The sequence below is a fragment of the Bombyx mori genome, chromosome 12 (genome assembly GCF_030269925.1).
Source record: "Bombyx mori chromosome 12, ASM3026992v2".
Classification (NCBI taxonomy): domain Eukaryota; kingdom Metazoa; phylum Arthropoda; class Insecta; order Lepidoptera; family Bombycidae; genus Bombyx; species Bombyx mori.
Window position 1 is genome coordinate 2,752,517 of NC_085118.1, and position 17,120 is coordinate 2,769,636.

Below are 17,120 nucleotides of genomic sequence, written 5' to 3' on the forward strand. Positions count from 1 at the left end.
CAATTTAAGACATTAATTCAGATTAAATATTTGATTTAATCTCATCGATTTACTGGTGGTAGGACCTCTTGTGAGTCCGCACGGGTAGGTACCACTACCCCACCTATTTCGGCCGTGAAGCAGTAATGCGTTTCGGTTTGAAGAGTGGGGTAGCCGTTGTAACTATACTGAGACCTTAGAACTTATATCTCAAGGTGGGTGGCACATTTACGTTGTAGATGTCTATGGGCTCCAGTAACCACCTAACACCACGTGGGCTGTGAGCTCGTCCGCCCATCTAAGCAACAAAAAAAAAACTGTGTGCTTAGTGAGAGTTTTTTAACGTTCTCGATAACGTAAAAGTTAACCCAATTTGGTATGCAGTTGGAACAGCGCCCCTAACGGCAAAGGAAGGCAAACGATCCCATTCCATACAAATATGAGCTAACTTTTACGCTATCGAGAACGTTCAAAACTCGCACTAAGCACACTGGTCTCATTCAATGTTAACTCCATTGATTACAGCTAGGTACATAATTTTTTTTTTCCTTTTTGTTTCATATAAGTTCACTTAAATAAGGTATAATATTACGTACTATGTATTTATTATTAATTAAAAACTACAAAAATAAGACAAGACTGTAGGTAGTCTAATACAATTGCGACTTCGACCTCACATTTCATGGTGGATGGTGACTTTTTTTTTCCCTACCTAAACTGATGGTCTTGAGAGACCATATCAGCATCACCGAGCGAGTAGGTGAGCTCACTCAAGGACTCAAACCTGACGTTGCTAACAAGAACCCTAACGAGAGTCGTGCTTCGCAGAATCTATCACAGGATCGGACACGCGACCCACTGAGAAGATCCGGCGAGAAACTCAGTGGGCTGTGTCTGTGGGTTAATTTACTCGCCGAGCCCTTCGTCGGCAGCGACGGGTTCGATGAGAACGATGACCGTTGCTTGGAGTACTCAAAAGCACCGTTAGTGGATCGGGAGGATCCGAGATTACGAGTTTTGGGTGACGTTGGCTGTTTACCATTCTGTCCGCTGGATCGAGAATGTAGCTACCGGCGGCCACGATGAGAGGGTTGTCGTGTCGTGCCGCCTTGTCGAAATGACACATTTATGCCGATTGTAAATACTTACTGATGGACTCTAGGTTCAGGTCGTCGTGGAGGTCAATGTTCCTGACGAACCACGGGACTCCGACAGCTATCCTGCAAAAATGGAATTGATTGGTGATTTGAAGGGGTTTCATGTTAGTGCGGGCCGCGTGAGCGAACACTACACTTGCTTATGTCATGACGGGGCGTATGCAAGTTTTGTAGAGTCACCTTATTTCTAAAAGACAATTTACTTCGCTTGAAAATCATCTGAAAGATGGATGGTGGCATTCACGTTGCTATGTGTGAATTATAATAACATATTTTGACATTACACAAGTGTGTTTGTTAAGTTGAAATAAATGTTTTATGTTGATACAAATTTATCTTTTATTAGCTCTATCAACCTTGTTTACAGCTGATGTTACATTAATTTTAAATATTTTATTTTGAACTAGCTGTCCGCCCGTGGCCTGACCCGTCTCAATAATACCTAGTATTCGGAGACCCGTTACCTGTAGTGGGATGAGAAATGGTATAATATGGGTGTATTCTTTTGATTATATACGAATATTAAAGTTGCTTTTTCTGTTATAACAATAACTGACAAATATGTTATATTTGCACGCTCAAACCTCAGAACCTAATTGAGGAAAATCTTTCAAAGGTTCGAAAGAGTTCAAGGTAAAAGGTAGCTCTAGGCTACTTAAAGTAGGATAACTTAAATAAAAAAAAAGCTAAAATAATGATAAAAAAGAAAAAGAAAATTAATGATAACTTTTTAACTTGCAATTTTAAAGAAAAATAACACAATAACTTCTGTCTACCTGTGAAAAATAAAAACTACATGAAAACAAAGCCGTTTCGTAGTTACGGAAATATGCGCGAATAAACGGGCAGAAAATAATTCTAAATAGCTTTAGTTACCCCTTTCTTGTTTTTATTCCTCTTTTTCAATGTACAGACACTGCGAATCCTATTTTTTATTAAATATACCTATATCTAAATTAACTTGTCGTTTGTTTGATTAACATGAAGAATATAAACAAGTAACTAACATTACAAATTACAGTCCTCTCTGTGTTCGTTTCACAAATAGACGGTACCAAATAAAGTAGGTGAGCATAAAATTTCATTAACATTAAAGGTAATAAATAATTTTTTTTATAAAATATACAGGGTGGGCAAATTTGAGGTTAGGAAGTAAATTGACATATAAACACACTTTCTCTTTGACAAATTTAGTTTTATTTATACCAATGTAAACTAGAATTATGGGAATTATTGATGAAATTATATGATTTCTGGCAAATGTCCACATCTAGCACGTCAGCACACGTCTGTTCTTTTCACAACATTTTGAACCACATTTTGCAACAAAGCTTCGCTTATCTCGTTAATGGAGCGCCAAATTTCATCTTTCAGAACGTCAGTTGTTTGTAGTTTGTTCACCTAAACCCACTCTTTCAAATGGCCCCAGAGAAAATAATCCAGCGGCGATAAACCACATGAACGAGGTGGCCAATTGACATCGCCAAATCGAGAAATTACGCGACCGGGAAATTTCTCATGCAATAACTGAATTATTTGGCCGGCTGTCTGGCTTGTCGCCGTCTTGTTGGAACCAAAGGTCACTGATGTCAACATTAGCCATATGAGGTTACAAAAAATTGGTTATCATGGTTTGGTAGCGCAGAGAATTCACGGTGACGGCGTTTCCTTGCTCATTTTCGATAAAATACGGGCCGATGATTCCGCCTGACCACAAACCTCACCATACGGTAGCTTTCTTTGATATACCTAGTGGTTTTTCGAGGAGTGTTTGTGGATTTTGTGAGCCTCTTAAGCGACAATTTTGTTTGTTTACATAACCGCCAAATTGAAAATGAGCCTCATCACTAAAGATGATTTTGTTAAAAAATGCGTTGTTTTCGTTCAGTTTTTCAAACAGCCAATTCACAAACGTTCGACGCAAGCAATGGTCGGCCGGCTTTAATTCTTGAATGAGTTGAACTTTATAAGCGTGAAGATGAAGATCTTTATGCAAAATGTTGCACAAAGTGCCTCTGGTGATGGCCAATTGCTGCGAACATCGACGCGTTGATGTTCCAGTCTCATTATCAACACTTTGCTGTACAGCAGCTATGTTTGCATCACTACGACCACTACGAGCGTATTGTTTTGGTCTATTGCCATCAACAGTACCGCGAGCCTCGAATTTAGCAATTAAATTTCGCACAGCTGTCTCAGAAGGAGCCTGATTACGAGGAAAAGCTGCTCGAATTTTACGAAGTGATACAGTAAAATTTTCACCATTTTCATAGTAAAATTTCACAATTAAATATTTTTGTTCAAGAGTGTAGCGTTCCATGGTTAAAATTTCTCGACTTTTAATTAAACAAATTATGTTAAAGAATAACAGCTCAATTCTTGACATTTCATCGTTTAACAGCCAAATTACTTCCTAACCCCAAATTTGCCCACTCTATGAAGATGACAGAATGCCAGAGAATATAAAGACGATTCCTGAATTTCATTTCAAATTCATTTGCTAAACTAAGCTTACCTATAGGTACATACTGTTTTGGTTTTTTTCTTCTTTTTTCAATTGTTCCTGTTGGGCTGTGGTGTGGTGTGGTCTGGTCACGATAGATTAGATGCGAATTCAGTGCCAACCGGAGCCACTTCATTCGGTGTGGCTGACGAGTAAGTTCGCCACACAGGCGAAGCCCCTGCTCGCCAGACCCGCTAAGAACCAGACTGCCTTCGTTAAACTAAAGCCGATTGAGCTTGACACTGCCACTGTTTGGGGCCTGTCAAGTTGAACATTAGGGGCCACATTATTTAGACTCGCAGCGCGGCTTTAAGAGATCCTGTCGGACCCAGAGGTGGTGCGCATCGAGCATGGCGTCAAAATGGCAGAAGACAAATTAACAGGCCTTGATGAGTTAAACACTAATGAGTAAGTGGCAACCGCAATCACATTCCAGGGGAATTGCGCCCTTGCCCAAGTTAAGGTGGGAGTACCTCTAGGCCTCTAAATGGCTTAGCCCGGCTCCGACCTCTGTAGGAGACGTGCCCCCTAGAGTGCACATCGTATGAGGTTCGACCCGTGAAAATAAAAAAAGGCTATTCGGAGCCCCTGAACCTCAATTAAAAGCCACGATCCACACTATCTTTGGGTCGAGGTCTCAAATTATAATACGGCTAGCTCATCCTTCAAACTGAAACACATTAGTATTTCATGGCAGAAATAAGCAGGACGATAGTATTTACCACCGCGATCTTATAATATATCATACCACCAACTTACCGATTATTTAAATTACTAAGTAAACTTAGTTTTAAAGTCGTCGTGGCCCATGCGACAATGCCGGTCGGTTGCTGTACTTACTATATTAATTCATAATGTTGTAATTAAACTTATTTTTTATTTATTTTACAGCTATCAAAATGGACTTTTTCAGCAATTTCATTGCGTCGGCTGAGGTTATGTCGTTAAAACCATTCACGGAGCTATTGCAAGCCGTTTTTGCTGTACTGGCAACATTGAACTTGAAGGTAGGAGGGTATCCGGAGCAACATGTCTTACAAAGTAAGTATCTTTTTTTCCTACTTATTCGCTGGTAGCTTATAGAGATTCGACTACGCTGTCACTGGTAGGTTAGGTCACGGAGCTCAACCCGAGAGAATGTGCTAATACTGGCCCCAGCAATGCTACGCAGAATTTTCACCGGATCAGAATGGCGCGACCCATTGAAGAGATCCGGCGAGAAACACAGTGCGTTGTGTCCATGGGTTAGTTCGCTCATCAAACTATTCGTCGTAATCGTCGAGATCAAGGCGCGCTACCAGCATTCTAGCGCCTCTAGTGTCTGAGGAGTCTGAGGATTGAAGTCTTCATAAGAACGACCGGTTGGGGGTGTATCGCATCCTGACCCGACAAGCTGGTTATGACCCAACGCGGTATCCCGGGATACCAGCGGCACAGCCTAGGCGGCCTGACAGGCTGCCGACCTGAGGCAGCCAACGTCTAGAGCCTTCGATTTGCCTCAAAGGCTCCGTCGGCCGGGCGTTCTTGGGGGGAGCCGCGCGTCGGATTGCAGTATTGACCGCGATAACCCGCACTCCGCCCAAGTTCTGACCTCGGGGGGGATCGGACGCCCGAGCGAGAGTGTAGGAGAGTCGTTTAGTGAGTAGGGTCCTAAATACTATCCTTGGGTCCGCGGTTTGCTCCGGATCGATATACGGATCGTTCAATCCCACATACCCCGCGCGCCTTGTAGACGCGAAGACCACCTAGGTTTGGCACCCGGCCCAGAAAAAAAAGGGTAATGACACTAAAAATCCCACGGGCCAAAGTATCGCATAGTTGTTGACCAGCCCCCAGTTGACTAGGTTAAACCACTTTCTCTATAAAATGATTGGGTAATTACGTATGACTTGTAATCATTTTCGCCCGCTTAAATTAAATTGTGTGAATAGACAGGTAACAGTGTTTATATATAAGGAAAACAAGTTGAACCAAAGACCAAACTAATAGCTTTTTTTTTTATATTGGTGATCGTGGTCAGGATATTAAGCGAAAATAATATAATTATAGTATTGTTTTGGGTATTTAATACGTTTGCAATACAATTTGATCGAATGTCTTAAAGTTGGTGAAAGTAACGTCTATTCGATATAAGTTGTATGTTACTTGTCAGATGTTTAATATCACGTGTTTTACGCGATACAAAAATAAAAAAAAAAAACGCGTCATTAAACCGTAAAAGTTGTCTTAATTGTTTCTACGACTTTGAAAACAGGTTTTTTTTTTCTTACCTAAGCTGAGAGCCTTGAGAGGCTATATCAGCGTAACCTTAACTAGTAGGTGAGCTCACGGGTCTCAAACCTGACGACGTTGCTAACACGAACCCTAGCAGGAGCCGTGCTTCGCAGAATCTACTATCGGATCGGAAACGCGACCCACTGAGAAGATCCGGCGAGAAACTCTGTGGGCTGTGTCTGAGGGTTAATTTACTCGTCGAGCCCTTCGTCGCAAGCGACGGGTTCGACGAGAACGATGACCGGCCTGAAAACAGAAGAAAATATTATACCTATTAAACAAAAAAATTCTTTGTCAACAGATAATACATCTTACGATATAATTATTGTCGGCGCTGGTTCATCTGGTTGCGTCCTGGCCAACCGACTCTCTGAGATCTCAAAGTGGACAGTGCTACTACTGGAGGCCGGAGAAGATCCTTCCATTGAATCCACGGTTAGCTTACAAATAACAGACGCAGTTACGAATTACGATTACTCGACATGATATTACCAGTTTCAAGCTAAGTAGGTGAACCATATCGACGGAAAAAAGCGGAATTGTTGTATATTGAAAAATCCAACTTTAAACTAGAGCCATAAAACTATTTCAAAAATGAATAACTTATATTAACTATATTTATAGAAACAGAAACTTAAAAACTGTTATGTATTAGATAAGTAATATGGTAAAAAGTGATTTAGCCCAAAATGCTAGTTACAACATTTCCGTTTTCTCCCGTCAATGTGATGGTGCCATGCCGTCTTGTGCTGGGAGCCCCACTTTTATTGTCATCGATGATGGTCGAGTCGTTCATTGCAGTGTACGACAAATTCAGTGAAACTCCTAAAACATGAATACCTACTTTAAATTATTGATTTGCTGTTACTAAACTAAAAAACTAAACAAGTAGTGTAGTTAGTTTCTTCTTCTCAGTCATTGGAACTCTTGTCAGAGTGGTCCTGGTTATCATTAGTGGAATGCGTGACCACTTAAAGCTGGTTCGTGAGCTCGTCTCGTGCGAAGCAACTGAAAATCATATGAATAATAATATAAAAAAAAAACTAAAGCACGTTTTTCTAGAAAATTATTAATTTATTAAAAAAAATTTTCTATGTTTAATTGGATTTTTTATAAAAGCGTGTTTTTAGTTTTTTTTTACTATTATTTATTTTTCATTTTTTTGTTTAAGTAGCATCAGGTATCCAATTTGCTAAGTGAAAAAAATAAGGCGCTATAATGAATTTGTTGTTTTGACTGCCGAAAGTGAATAACGGGTCTAACTGTTTGAAGTATTAAATTGTCACCGGTCCACAATAAGCATGCTAAATTTCGAGTTAATTCAACGTTTTAAAAGGGGTCAAAATCATGTTCAAAGATTCCGCTACATACATAATAACATACGTATTAAGCTAATAAAAGTTTATTAACAAATACTAACGTTTCCATTTTGTAACAAGAATTACAAATTATATTAAGTATTGTAAATATGAATCCACAGATACCGGGATTATTTCCATTTGTTGATTACTCGTACGAAGATTGGAACTACAGAACCGTTAAGAACAATTATTCATGTCAAGCGCATACAGAAAAAAATATTCATTTGACGAGAGGCAAAATGGTTGGTGGCTGTAGTGGATCAAACTATATGTATTACGCCCGAGGGAACAGACATGATTATGACTCTTGGGAAGGAATGGGCAACAAAGGGTGGGGCTACAAATCAGTACTTCCATATTTTATTAAAAGTGAACGACTTGAAGATGACACAATATTGAAGAGCCCCTCTGGATCTTTCCACGGGACAGAAGGTTACCTCGGTGTTACGAAACCAGACTGGGGGGATAGAGTAGATGACTATTTTACAGCATTCAAACAAAATGAACGTAAAGTTATATTGGACCAGAACGGACCGGAGCAGATGGGTTACGCACTACCGACATTCACTGTTGCTGATAATGTTCGCCAGAGCACAGGCTACGCTTTCTTGAGACCCATAAAAAATCGTAAAAATTTGTTTCTTTCAAGAAAGTCTTTCGTCAGGAAAGTTTTATTTAATGATGCAAAAGAAGCAGAAGCTGTAGAAGTCATGCAAAATGGTAAAATACTGATAATTAAAGCAAGACAAGAAATAATAATATCCGCTGGTGCAATAAACAGCCCGCAGCTATTGATGCTGTCAGGAATCGGCCCAAAAGAGCATCTAACTGAGATGGCCATTCCAGTTATCAGTGAATCACCAAACGTCGGAAAAAACTTACAAGACCATGCCACTGTTCCACTGATCATCACTGAAAATATAAGCAAGGTCACTGTTGTTCAAAATGTTGAAACATTTACCAATTTAAATGAGATGCCCGCACCGTGTCTTATGGGATTCGCTGCCGTCAATAAAACGCAAACTATACCAGACTACCAAGTCAAATTTTTCGTATTTCCCGTTGGTACTATAATTCCTGTTTGGATTTGTAACTTTGTATTCGGTTTGGCTGACAGCATTTGCGTGTCTATGGCGAAGGCAGCACAGAAAAAAGGTGTTATTTTAGCTCTTGTAGTCCTTTTGTATCCAAAATCAACTGGTAAAGTTGTTCTTAAAAGCAAAAACCCTGAAGAACCTCCCTTAATTTACACAGGCTATTACTCTCAAGATGAAGATTTAGAAAATCATGCAAAATACATAGAAGACTTCTTGACTGTGCTCGATACAGAACACATGAGAAAAACTCACGCGCAACCTCTGAACCTTAATGTAAAACAATGCAAACATCACAAGTTTAATACCAGAAAATATTGGAAGTGTTTTGCTTTGAATGTAGTTACAACTCTCTGGCATCCTGTCGCTACTTGCGCTATGGGTCCTGAAGGAGTTGGGGTAATTGATGACAAACTGAGAGTACATGGTGTGAAGAAATTAAGAGTCATTGATGCCAGTTCGATGCCGAAGATAGTCGGTGGGAATACAAATGCTCCTACCATCATGATTGCTGATAAAGGAGCTGATATCATCAAAGATGATCACGGCTTAATATGATTCATAAGTGAATAATATTAATGTAAATTAGAATGTTTACAAATAAATGATTTTCCTAATTCTAGTGTCCAGTTTTTTCTGACGTTAAAACAGTGGCACCGACCATTTCCAAACATGTCTCAGAAATATTCGTCGAACGTCACACGGTAGGCGTAGATACAAAAACTTTTTTCCCTAAAAAAGTTTGTCATCTTACTGGATCCATTTAAATTTTACTTGCCACAGAACCTACTAATGCCCTGTTAGTTCATAATTTGTCCCGAAATTCAGAATCGAATATTTCATAGAACAACGTTAAGCAACACAAAGAACAATAATTCTAAGTTACTGGCCACCATCAAAATAACAAATTTTGTATGTGCAATTTGATCTTAGGATTCCTAATTGAAATTTTATTTGGTAAATTTAAGCTAGTTGAACATAGGACAGCAATGAATTTACGATTTTTTCGTCAGATCTCGAAATTTCTTTAGGAAACGCCCCTTAGTTTCGGCTTCCTTAAATATGGAATAATATTTATGAAATAATGAAGTTATTTCGTTGTTGCCGGTATTCGATTATTACCGAATGAGTCCTTTAGGTTTTACTTAATAATATTTTTAGTGACAATCTAAAACATTACATACTTTTGTTTAATATATTACACTTGTATAAAAAATACTGCTTTCTCTAAATATTTTAGAAACCAAACTTCACATGGTTGGCCTTCCAAATATAGTGATTTATATGAAATCCAATAGATGTCGCTAAACCAAATAACGATCTAGCTCACTTTCCGTTCACTCTCTCCACAGTCGAGTGGTTCGCGAGACGCCCTGTCTACTTTCTCACTCTCGCTCTTCCTAAATTGTATCTTTCTCTAGCCGTAACCACGTCATTTCGGATCCTCCCGATCCAATAACGGTACTTTTAGGTACCTCAAGCACCGGTCATCGTTCTCGTCGAACCCGTCAGACACAGCCTACTGAGTTTCTCGCCGGATCTTCACAGTGGGTCGCGTTTCCGATCCGGTGGTACATTCTGCGAAGCACGGCTCTTGCTAGGGTTCGTGTTAGCAACGTCGTCAGGTTTGAGCCCCGTGAGCTCACCTACTAGCTACTACATAGAAAAAAAAGGCGTAACGAATCTGTCGCGAGTTAAAGTTTACTTTCAACGCGCCTAAAGAAGTTTCCCTTCAAAAACAGAATGATTCTCAATGTAATAGTTAACATAGTTTACTAAATCCTTAACGAAAAAAGGCTTACAAGACTGAATTTAATAATTAACAACACTATTTATTCAGCCTTGTTTGTGAATTCAAATTTCAGACTTCGACGTTTTCATTGCTATGAAAATATTTACGCTAGCAACATTTTATAAATAAATTATCATACAATTACCATTTTACAGTAATGCCTACTACGATCTGAAATCGAAGCTCCTATGTCAAAAAGTTTTATTTTATTTTATCTACTTGGCATATATGGGCGACTGAGTAACGGGCCATCTTATGTAAAGCGATTTTCGACGCCTGACAGGTAGATACGTAACGGAATTTCCACTGAACTTGAGAAACACATTAAACCAGCTCTATATAACAAATCACACACTCATCCAGCCTCCAATTAGGATTCTCTGTGTAAAGTTTACCAGAGACTGACATATACACTTATATACGTTTTTTTATACATATTTCCTTCCTTACTCTGTTCATCCAATGCTGAGTGTAGATATTTTTGAATGCACCTCATTCTCTTCGGTCTCTTTCCTTTCACATCCAGTCCCGACTTTTTGCGGGAACGCGAGGAGTGAAGTTGTGTGATTTGTTTTATTTTGTCTATTTAGTATTTCTTCAGGCTTAAATGTATAACGGTTGTTTATTAACTGTTTAGTATCTGTGAAAGTGCACAAATATGGGAAAATGAAACAAACCAGCTGAACGTAACTTCGCGGGATCCTCCAAAAATTCCACTGAAAAAGTCTCAGTAAATGACCACGATTTTACTGAGATTATATTTCATCCCATATCATCTCATCTCATCTCACCTCATTTCTTTTCATTTCATGCCATGTTTCATATTAATCAACTTCATTTCATTCATAAATCTATACTTTATTTTAATTTAATATTATAAAGCTGAAGAGTTTGTTTGTTTGAACGCGCTAATCTTAGGAACTACTGGTCCGATTTGAAAAATTATTTCAGTGTTAGGTAGCCCATTTATCGAGGAAGGCTATAGGCTATATAAAATCACGCTGAGGCCAATGCAAGCAGAGCACCAATAAAAAATGTTTCAAAATCGGGTTTTTTTTCCCTTTTGAGAGCTTCCACTGCGTGCGCTGAAAGAGCTAATTAAAACCAAGTCGTCGTCTTTTTTGTGAATGTTTTTCACTCTATTTCGATAAAAAAATAATTTTTGTACTTAAGCTGATAGCCTTGAGAGGCTATTTCAGCGGAACCTTAACTAGTAGGTGAGCTGACGGAGCTCAAACCTGACGACGTTGCTAACACGAACCCTAGCAAGAGCCGTGCTTCGCAGAATCTACCACCGGATCGGAAACGCGACCCACTGAGAAGATCCGGCGAGAAACTCAGTGGGCTGTGTCTGAGAGTTAATTTACTCGTCAAGCCCTTCGTCGCAAGTGACGGGTTCGACGAGAACGGTGACCGGTGCTTGAGTTACCTAAAAGCACCGTTAGTGGATCGGGAGGTAAAATTTCCCTGAGCTTATGGCAAAGCTAAAATTTTTATACAAAAAATGGAGTGCTTTTCAGGATATTATCACAATAACCCTCCTACTCATATCTGTCCATAAAACAAATTAATAACTACTTATACCCTCCACCCCACGCTTTTTATACAATAAACTCATTTTTTCTTACACTATTTTTAATTCAAATTTATTAAAATTTATTTTCTATATTTTATTTGGATTTGCTATAAAAGCGTATTTTGTTAGTTTTTTAAACTATTATTTATTTTTTAGTTGAATTTCAATTTTTCAATTTTTTTTTTTATTTTGAGTTGTCATCATCCCCTATTAATATACCAAATTTCGAGTTAATCCGACGTTTTGAAGGGGGTCAAAATCATGTTCAAAGATTCCGTTACAAACATACTTAGTATGGCCTTTCCGATAGAGGCACCCGTCACGTGCGGACGTGCTCATCGTCCACTCGATCGCCCGGTCTTTGTTCGCCCGGCTTTTGTTAGCCCGGCCATTGTTCGCGCGGCCTGTGTTTGTGGTACATCTGCCGACTAAGTGCTCTTTCTGGAAGTTTTTATTTGTTTTGTTTCCTTTTGTTGTTTCTGTGTTCGTGGTACATCTGCCGACAAAGTGGTTTCCTGCAAGTATTTATTTGTTTTGTTTCTTTTCGTAATTTCTGTTTTGTTGTGCTTTTTCTTTGTCCTGTAGTAATCGCGCCGCATTGCCACCTGTGTTCAATAGAACCGCTCAGGTCCGAGAAGTTGGGGCCTCGCCGCAAGGCGAGTGTTTTCAAGACCCGGGGCCGCCCCACCTGGGTACTCAGCGATCATGGACGCTGTATTCGCGGAATTCCTCCGACTTCGCCACCCACAGCTCGCCTCGGAGTTTTTGGCCTTCAAGGCCAATCACACTGCGAGCCCTCTCGAGGACTCCGCCGCGCTCGCTGCTCCTGCGTCGCCTGTACCTGCGTGCAGAGCTTCTGCATTGAGCACCGCAGCCTCTGTCGTGCCTGCCGCTCCCGTGTCGCCTATACTGGCGAGAAAAGCTGCTGCGTCGTCCGCCGTGACCATCGTTTCAGCTGAGCGATCATCCGCGGCCTCCGTCGCGCCCTCTAAATCACCTACACTTGCTCGTAGGTCGCCTGCACCCGCCTCCTCGTGCTCCGACTCTGACTCGGACATGGAGGTCGACCTCGCCCCCGCCTCATCGACGGATGGATTCACCCTGGTACAGAAGGGTAAGAAGCGTGCCGCGGAGTCTCGAGCTCCCGCGGCCGCTAAAATTAGCAAAGCCGTGAACGCGTCGCGCCCCCGCCCTCAGACTCCCGTTGCGCCCCCAGCCCGTGCCACTCCGTCGCCGCGTCCGGTGTCACAAAATAAAACCCAGACCCCTCCCCCGGTTATCCTTCAGGAGAAGGCAGCTTGGGATCGAGTTTGCCTGGCCCTTAAGGCCAAAAATATAAATTTCACGAATGCCCGTAACCTCGCGAACGGCATTCAAATTAAGGTTCAAACACCCGACGACCATAGGGCCCTCTCTTCTTACCTCCGTAAGGAGCGTATAAGTTTCCATACGTATACGCTCCAGGAGGAGCGCGAACTCCGCGTTGTAATACGCGGAATCCCTAAAGAGTTAGATGTAGAGCTCGTAAAAGCCGACCTGTTAGAACAAGGCCTACCAGTGAATTCTGTGCACCGTATGCACACCGGTCGCGGTAGGGAGCCATATAATATGGTTCTAGTCGCTCTCCAGCCTACCCCCGAGGGTAAGAAAATCTTTAACACACAGACCGTCTGTAGGCTCTCTGGTATCGCTGTCGAAGCCCCCCATAAAAAAGGCACTCCTAGCCAGTGCCATAACTGTCAAGTGTACGGGCACTCTTCCCGTAACTATCACGCGCGCCCCCGATGTGTTAAGTGTTTGGGCGATCACGCCACGGCCCTCTGCGCTCGCGACCAAAAAACCGCGACGGAACCGCCTAGCTGCGTCCTGTGTCGAACACAGGGTCACCCCGCGAATTACCGTGGTTGCCCCCGAGCCCCTAAAATAAATCGCCGCGTCGCCCGCCAAAACCGCCTCCGAGCTTCCGGCCCAGACATCAAAGCCTCGGCACCCTCTGCGTCGCAGGCTAAGCCAGCGTTCGTTCCGGCGGCGGTGCCCAGTGTCTCGGCCTGGGCAAAACCGCTGCCGTACACGAACACGGCTACAACTCCCTCCTCCGCGATTCGTCCCGCCCCCGCGACTTGCCCTCCGACCGCGTCCGAAAATCTCGCTTTAGCGATCGACTTCTTTCAGTCGATCAACTTTGAGCGCGTTAACGCTTTGGGCGACGCCATTCGCGCTGCCTCCACTGCACAACACTTTATCGCCGTTGTGCAGGAATACGCCGACGTATACGCGTCATTAAATACGTACGTCCTCCCCTCAGTCCGCCGGTAATCAATGGCGTATATAAGTAGAATAAAGCCCCTATCCGTAACGATAGGATTTTTTAACGCTTACGGTCTCGCAAATCAACGTGATCAGGTTTCTGACTTTTTGCGTGACCATCAAATTGATATCTTTTTAGTGCAGGAGACCCTACTTAAGCCCGCGCGCCGTGACCCTAAAATCGCGAACTATAACATGGTCAGGAACGACAGGCTCTCTGCCCGTGGTGGTGGTACCGTCATTTACTATAGAAGAGCCCTGCATTGCGTCCCGCTCGATCCTCCCGCGCTCGCTAATATCGAAGCATCAGTGTGCTGAATCTCACTGACGGGACACGCGCCGATCGTTATCGCGTCCGTTTATCTTCCACCGGATAAGATCGTTCTAAGCAGTGATATCGAGGCGCTGCTCGGTATGGGGAGCTCTGTCATTCTGGCGGGCGACCTAAATTGTAAACACATCAGGTGGAACTCACACACCACAACCCCGAATGGCAGGCGGCTTGACGCGTTAGTCGATGATCTCGCCTTCGATATCGTCGCTCCGCTAACCCCGACTCACTACCCGCTAAATATCGCGCATCGCCCGGATATACTCGACATAGCGTTATTAAAAAACGTAACTCTGCGCTTACACTCGATCGAAGTAGTTTCAGAGTTAGATTCAGACCACCGTCCCGTCGTTATGAAGCTCGGTCGCGCTCCCGATTCCGTTCCCGTCACGAGGACTGTGGTGGATTGGCACACGCTGGGCATCAGCCTGGCTGAATCTGATCCACCATCGCTTCCGTTTAGTCCGGACTCTATCCCGTCTCCTCAGGATACCGCTGAAGCCATAGACATCGTAACGTCACACATCACCTCGACATTAGATAGGTCATCGAAGCAAGTTGTAGCGGAGGACTTCCTTCACCGCTTCAAATTGCCCGACGATATTAGGGAACTCCTTAGAGCTAAGAACGCCTCGATCCGTGCGTACGATAGGTATCCTACCGCGGAAAATCGTATTCGAATGCGTGCCCTACAACGCGACGTAAAGTCTCGCATCACCGAAGTCCGAGATGCCAGATGGTCTGATTTCTTAGAAGGACTCGCGCCCTCTCAAAGGTCTTACTACCGCTTAGCTCGTACTCTCAAATCGGATACGGTAGTAACTATGCCCCCCCTCGTAGGCCCCTCAGGCCGACTCGCGGCGTTCGATGATGACGAAAAAGCAGAGCTGCTGGCCGATACATTGCAAACCCAGTGCACGCCCAGCACTCAATCCGTGGACCCTGTTCATGTAGAATTAGTAGACAGTGAGGTAGAACGCAGAGCCTCCTTGCCACCCTCTGATGCGTTACCACCCGTCACCCCGATGGAAGTTAAAGACTTGATCAAAGACCTACGTCCTCGCAAGGCTCCCGGTTCCGACGGTATATCCAACCGCGTTATTAAACTTCTACCCGTCCAACTCATCGTGATGTTGGCATCTATTTTCAATGCCGCTATGGCGAACTGTATCTTTCCCGCGGTGTGGAAAGAAGCGGACGTTATCGGCATACATAAACCCGGTAAACCAAAAAATCATCCGACGAGCTACCGCCCGATTAGCCTCCTCATGTCTCTAGGCAAACTGTATGAGCGTCTGCTCTACAAACGCCTCAGAGACTTCGTCTCATCCAAGGGCATTCTTATCGATGAACAATTCGGATTCCGTACAAATCACTCATGCGTTCAACAGGTGCACCGCCTCACGGAGCACATTCTTGTGGGGCTTAATCGACCAAAACCGTTATACACGGGAGCTCTCTTCTTCGACGTCGCAAAAGCGTTCGACAAAGTCTGGCACAATGGTTTGATTTTCAAACTATTCAACATGGGCGTGCCGGATAGTCTCGTGCTCATCATACGGGACTTCTTGTCGAACCGCTCTTTTCGATATCGAGTCGAGGGAACCCGCTCCTCCCCACGACCTCTCACAGCTGGAGTCCCGCAAGGCTCTGTCCTCTCACCCCTCCTATTTAGCTTATTCGTCAACGATATTCCCCGGTCGCCGCCGACCCATTTAGCTTTATTCGCCGACGACACGACTGTTTACTATTCTAGTAGAAATAAGTCCCTAATCGCGAAGAAGCTTCAGAGCGCAGCCCTAGCCCTAGGACAGTGGTTCCGAAAATGGCGCATAGACATCAACCCAGCGAAAAGTACTGCGGTGCTATTTCAGAGGGGAAGCTCCACACGGATTTCCTCCCGGATTAGGAGGAGGAATCTCACACCCCCGATTACTCTCTTTAGACAACCCATACCCTGGGCCAGGAAGGTCAAGTACCTGGGCGTTACCCTGGATGCATCGATGACATTCCGCCCGCATATAAAATCAGTCCGTGACCGTGCCGCGTTTATTCTCGGTAGACTCTACCCCATGATCTGTAAGCGGAGTAAAATGTCCCTTCGGAACAAGGTGACACTTTACAAAACTTGCATAAGGCCCGTCATGACTTACGCGAGTGTGGTGTTCGCTCACGCGGCCCGCACACACATAGACACCCTCCAATCCCTACAATCCCGCTTTTGCAGGTTAGCTGTCGGGGCTCCGTGGTTCGTGAGGAACGTTGACCTACACGACGACCTGGGCCTCGAATCAATTCGGAAATACATGAAGTCAGCGTCGGAACGATACTTCGATAAGGCTATGCGTCATGATAATCGCCTTATCGTTGCCGCCGCTGACTACTCCCCGAATCCTGATCATGCAGGAGCCAGTCACCGTCGACGCCCTAGACACGTCCTTACGGATCCATCAGATCCAATAACCTTTGCATTAGATGCCTTCAGCTCTAATACTAGGGGCAGGCTTAGGGACCCCGGTAACCGTACTCGTCGAACTCGACAAAGAGGTCGACGTGCAACCTAACCCATGCATCAGCCCGCTGAGTTTCTCGCCGGATCTTCTCAGCGGGTCGCGATTCCGATCCGGTAGTAGATTCATTCGCGAAGCAGCTGCTCTTGAGTTGTTAGGTCTCCTTCGGAGGCGCTCGGGCAGTTGTTAGCAAATCCCACCCCTCTTGGCTGAGCCTTTGCTCGCCCACCTGTCCT

The 17,120-nt window shown here is 43.5% G+C and overlaps 1 protein-coding gene across 3 annotated transcripts; it reads left to right on the plus strand.

Moving 5' to 3' along the window:
• Positions 1-2,070: 2,070 nt before the first annotated feature.
• LOC101739276 (ecdysone oxidase-like) lies at positions 2,071-8,990 on the plus strand. Of its 3 annotated transcripts, none has more exons than XM_038014320.2 (4): positions 2,071-2,203; positions 4,531-4,680; positions 6,215-6,348; positions 7,394-8,990. In XM_038014320.2, exons 2-4 carry the CDS (start codon positions 4,539-4,541, stop codon positions 8,924-8,926), a joined length of 1,809 nt encoding a protein of 602 aa, XP_037870248.1. In that variant the 5' UTR covers positions 2,071-2,203; positions 4,531-4,538; the 3' UTR covers positions 8,927-8,990. The 3 variants fall into 3 exon arrangements, with proteins under 3 accessions (XP_037870248.1, XP_004929545.3, XP_037870249.1); XM_004929488.5 differs by having other exon boundaries at positions 2,095-2,232; XM_038014321.2 differs by having other exon boundaries at positions 2,161-2,199.
• The last annotated feature ends 8,130 nt before the right edge of the window (positions 8,991-17,120 follow it).

Coding starts and splice junctions, on each gene's coding strand:
- LOC101739276 (XM_038014320.2), top strand. CDS start 4,539: ATGGACTTTTTCAGCAATTTCATTGCGTCGGCTGAGGTTATGTCGTTA. Junction 4,681..6,214: donor GGAGCAACATGTCTTACAAA/GTAAGTATCTTT, acceptor CTTTGTCAACAG/ATAATACATCTTACGATATA. Junction 6,349..7,393: donor ATCCTTCCATTGAATCCACG/GTTAGCTTACAA, acceptor ATGAATCCACAG/ATACCGGGATTATTTCCATT.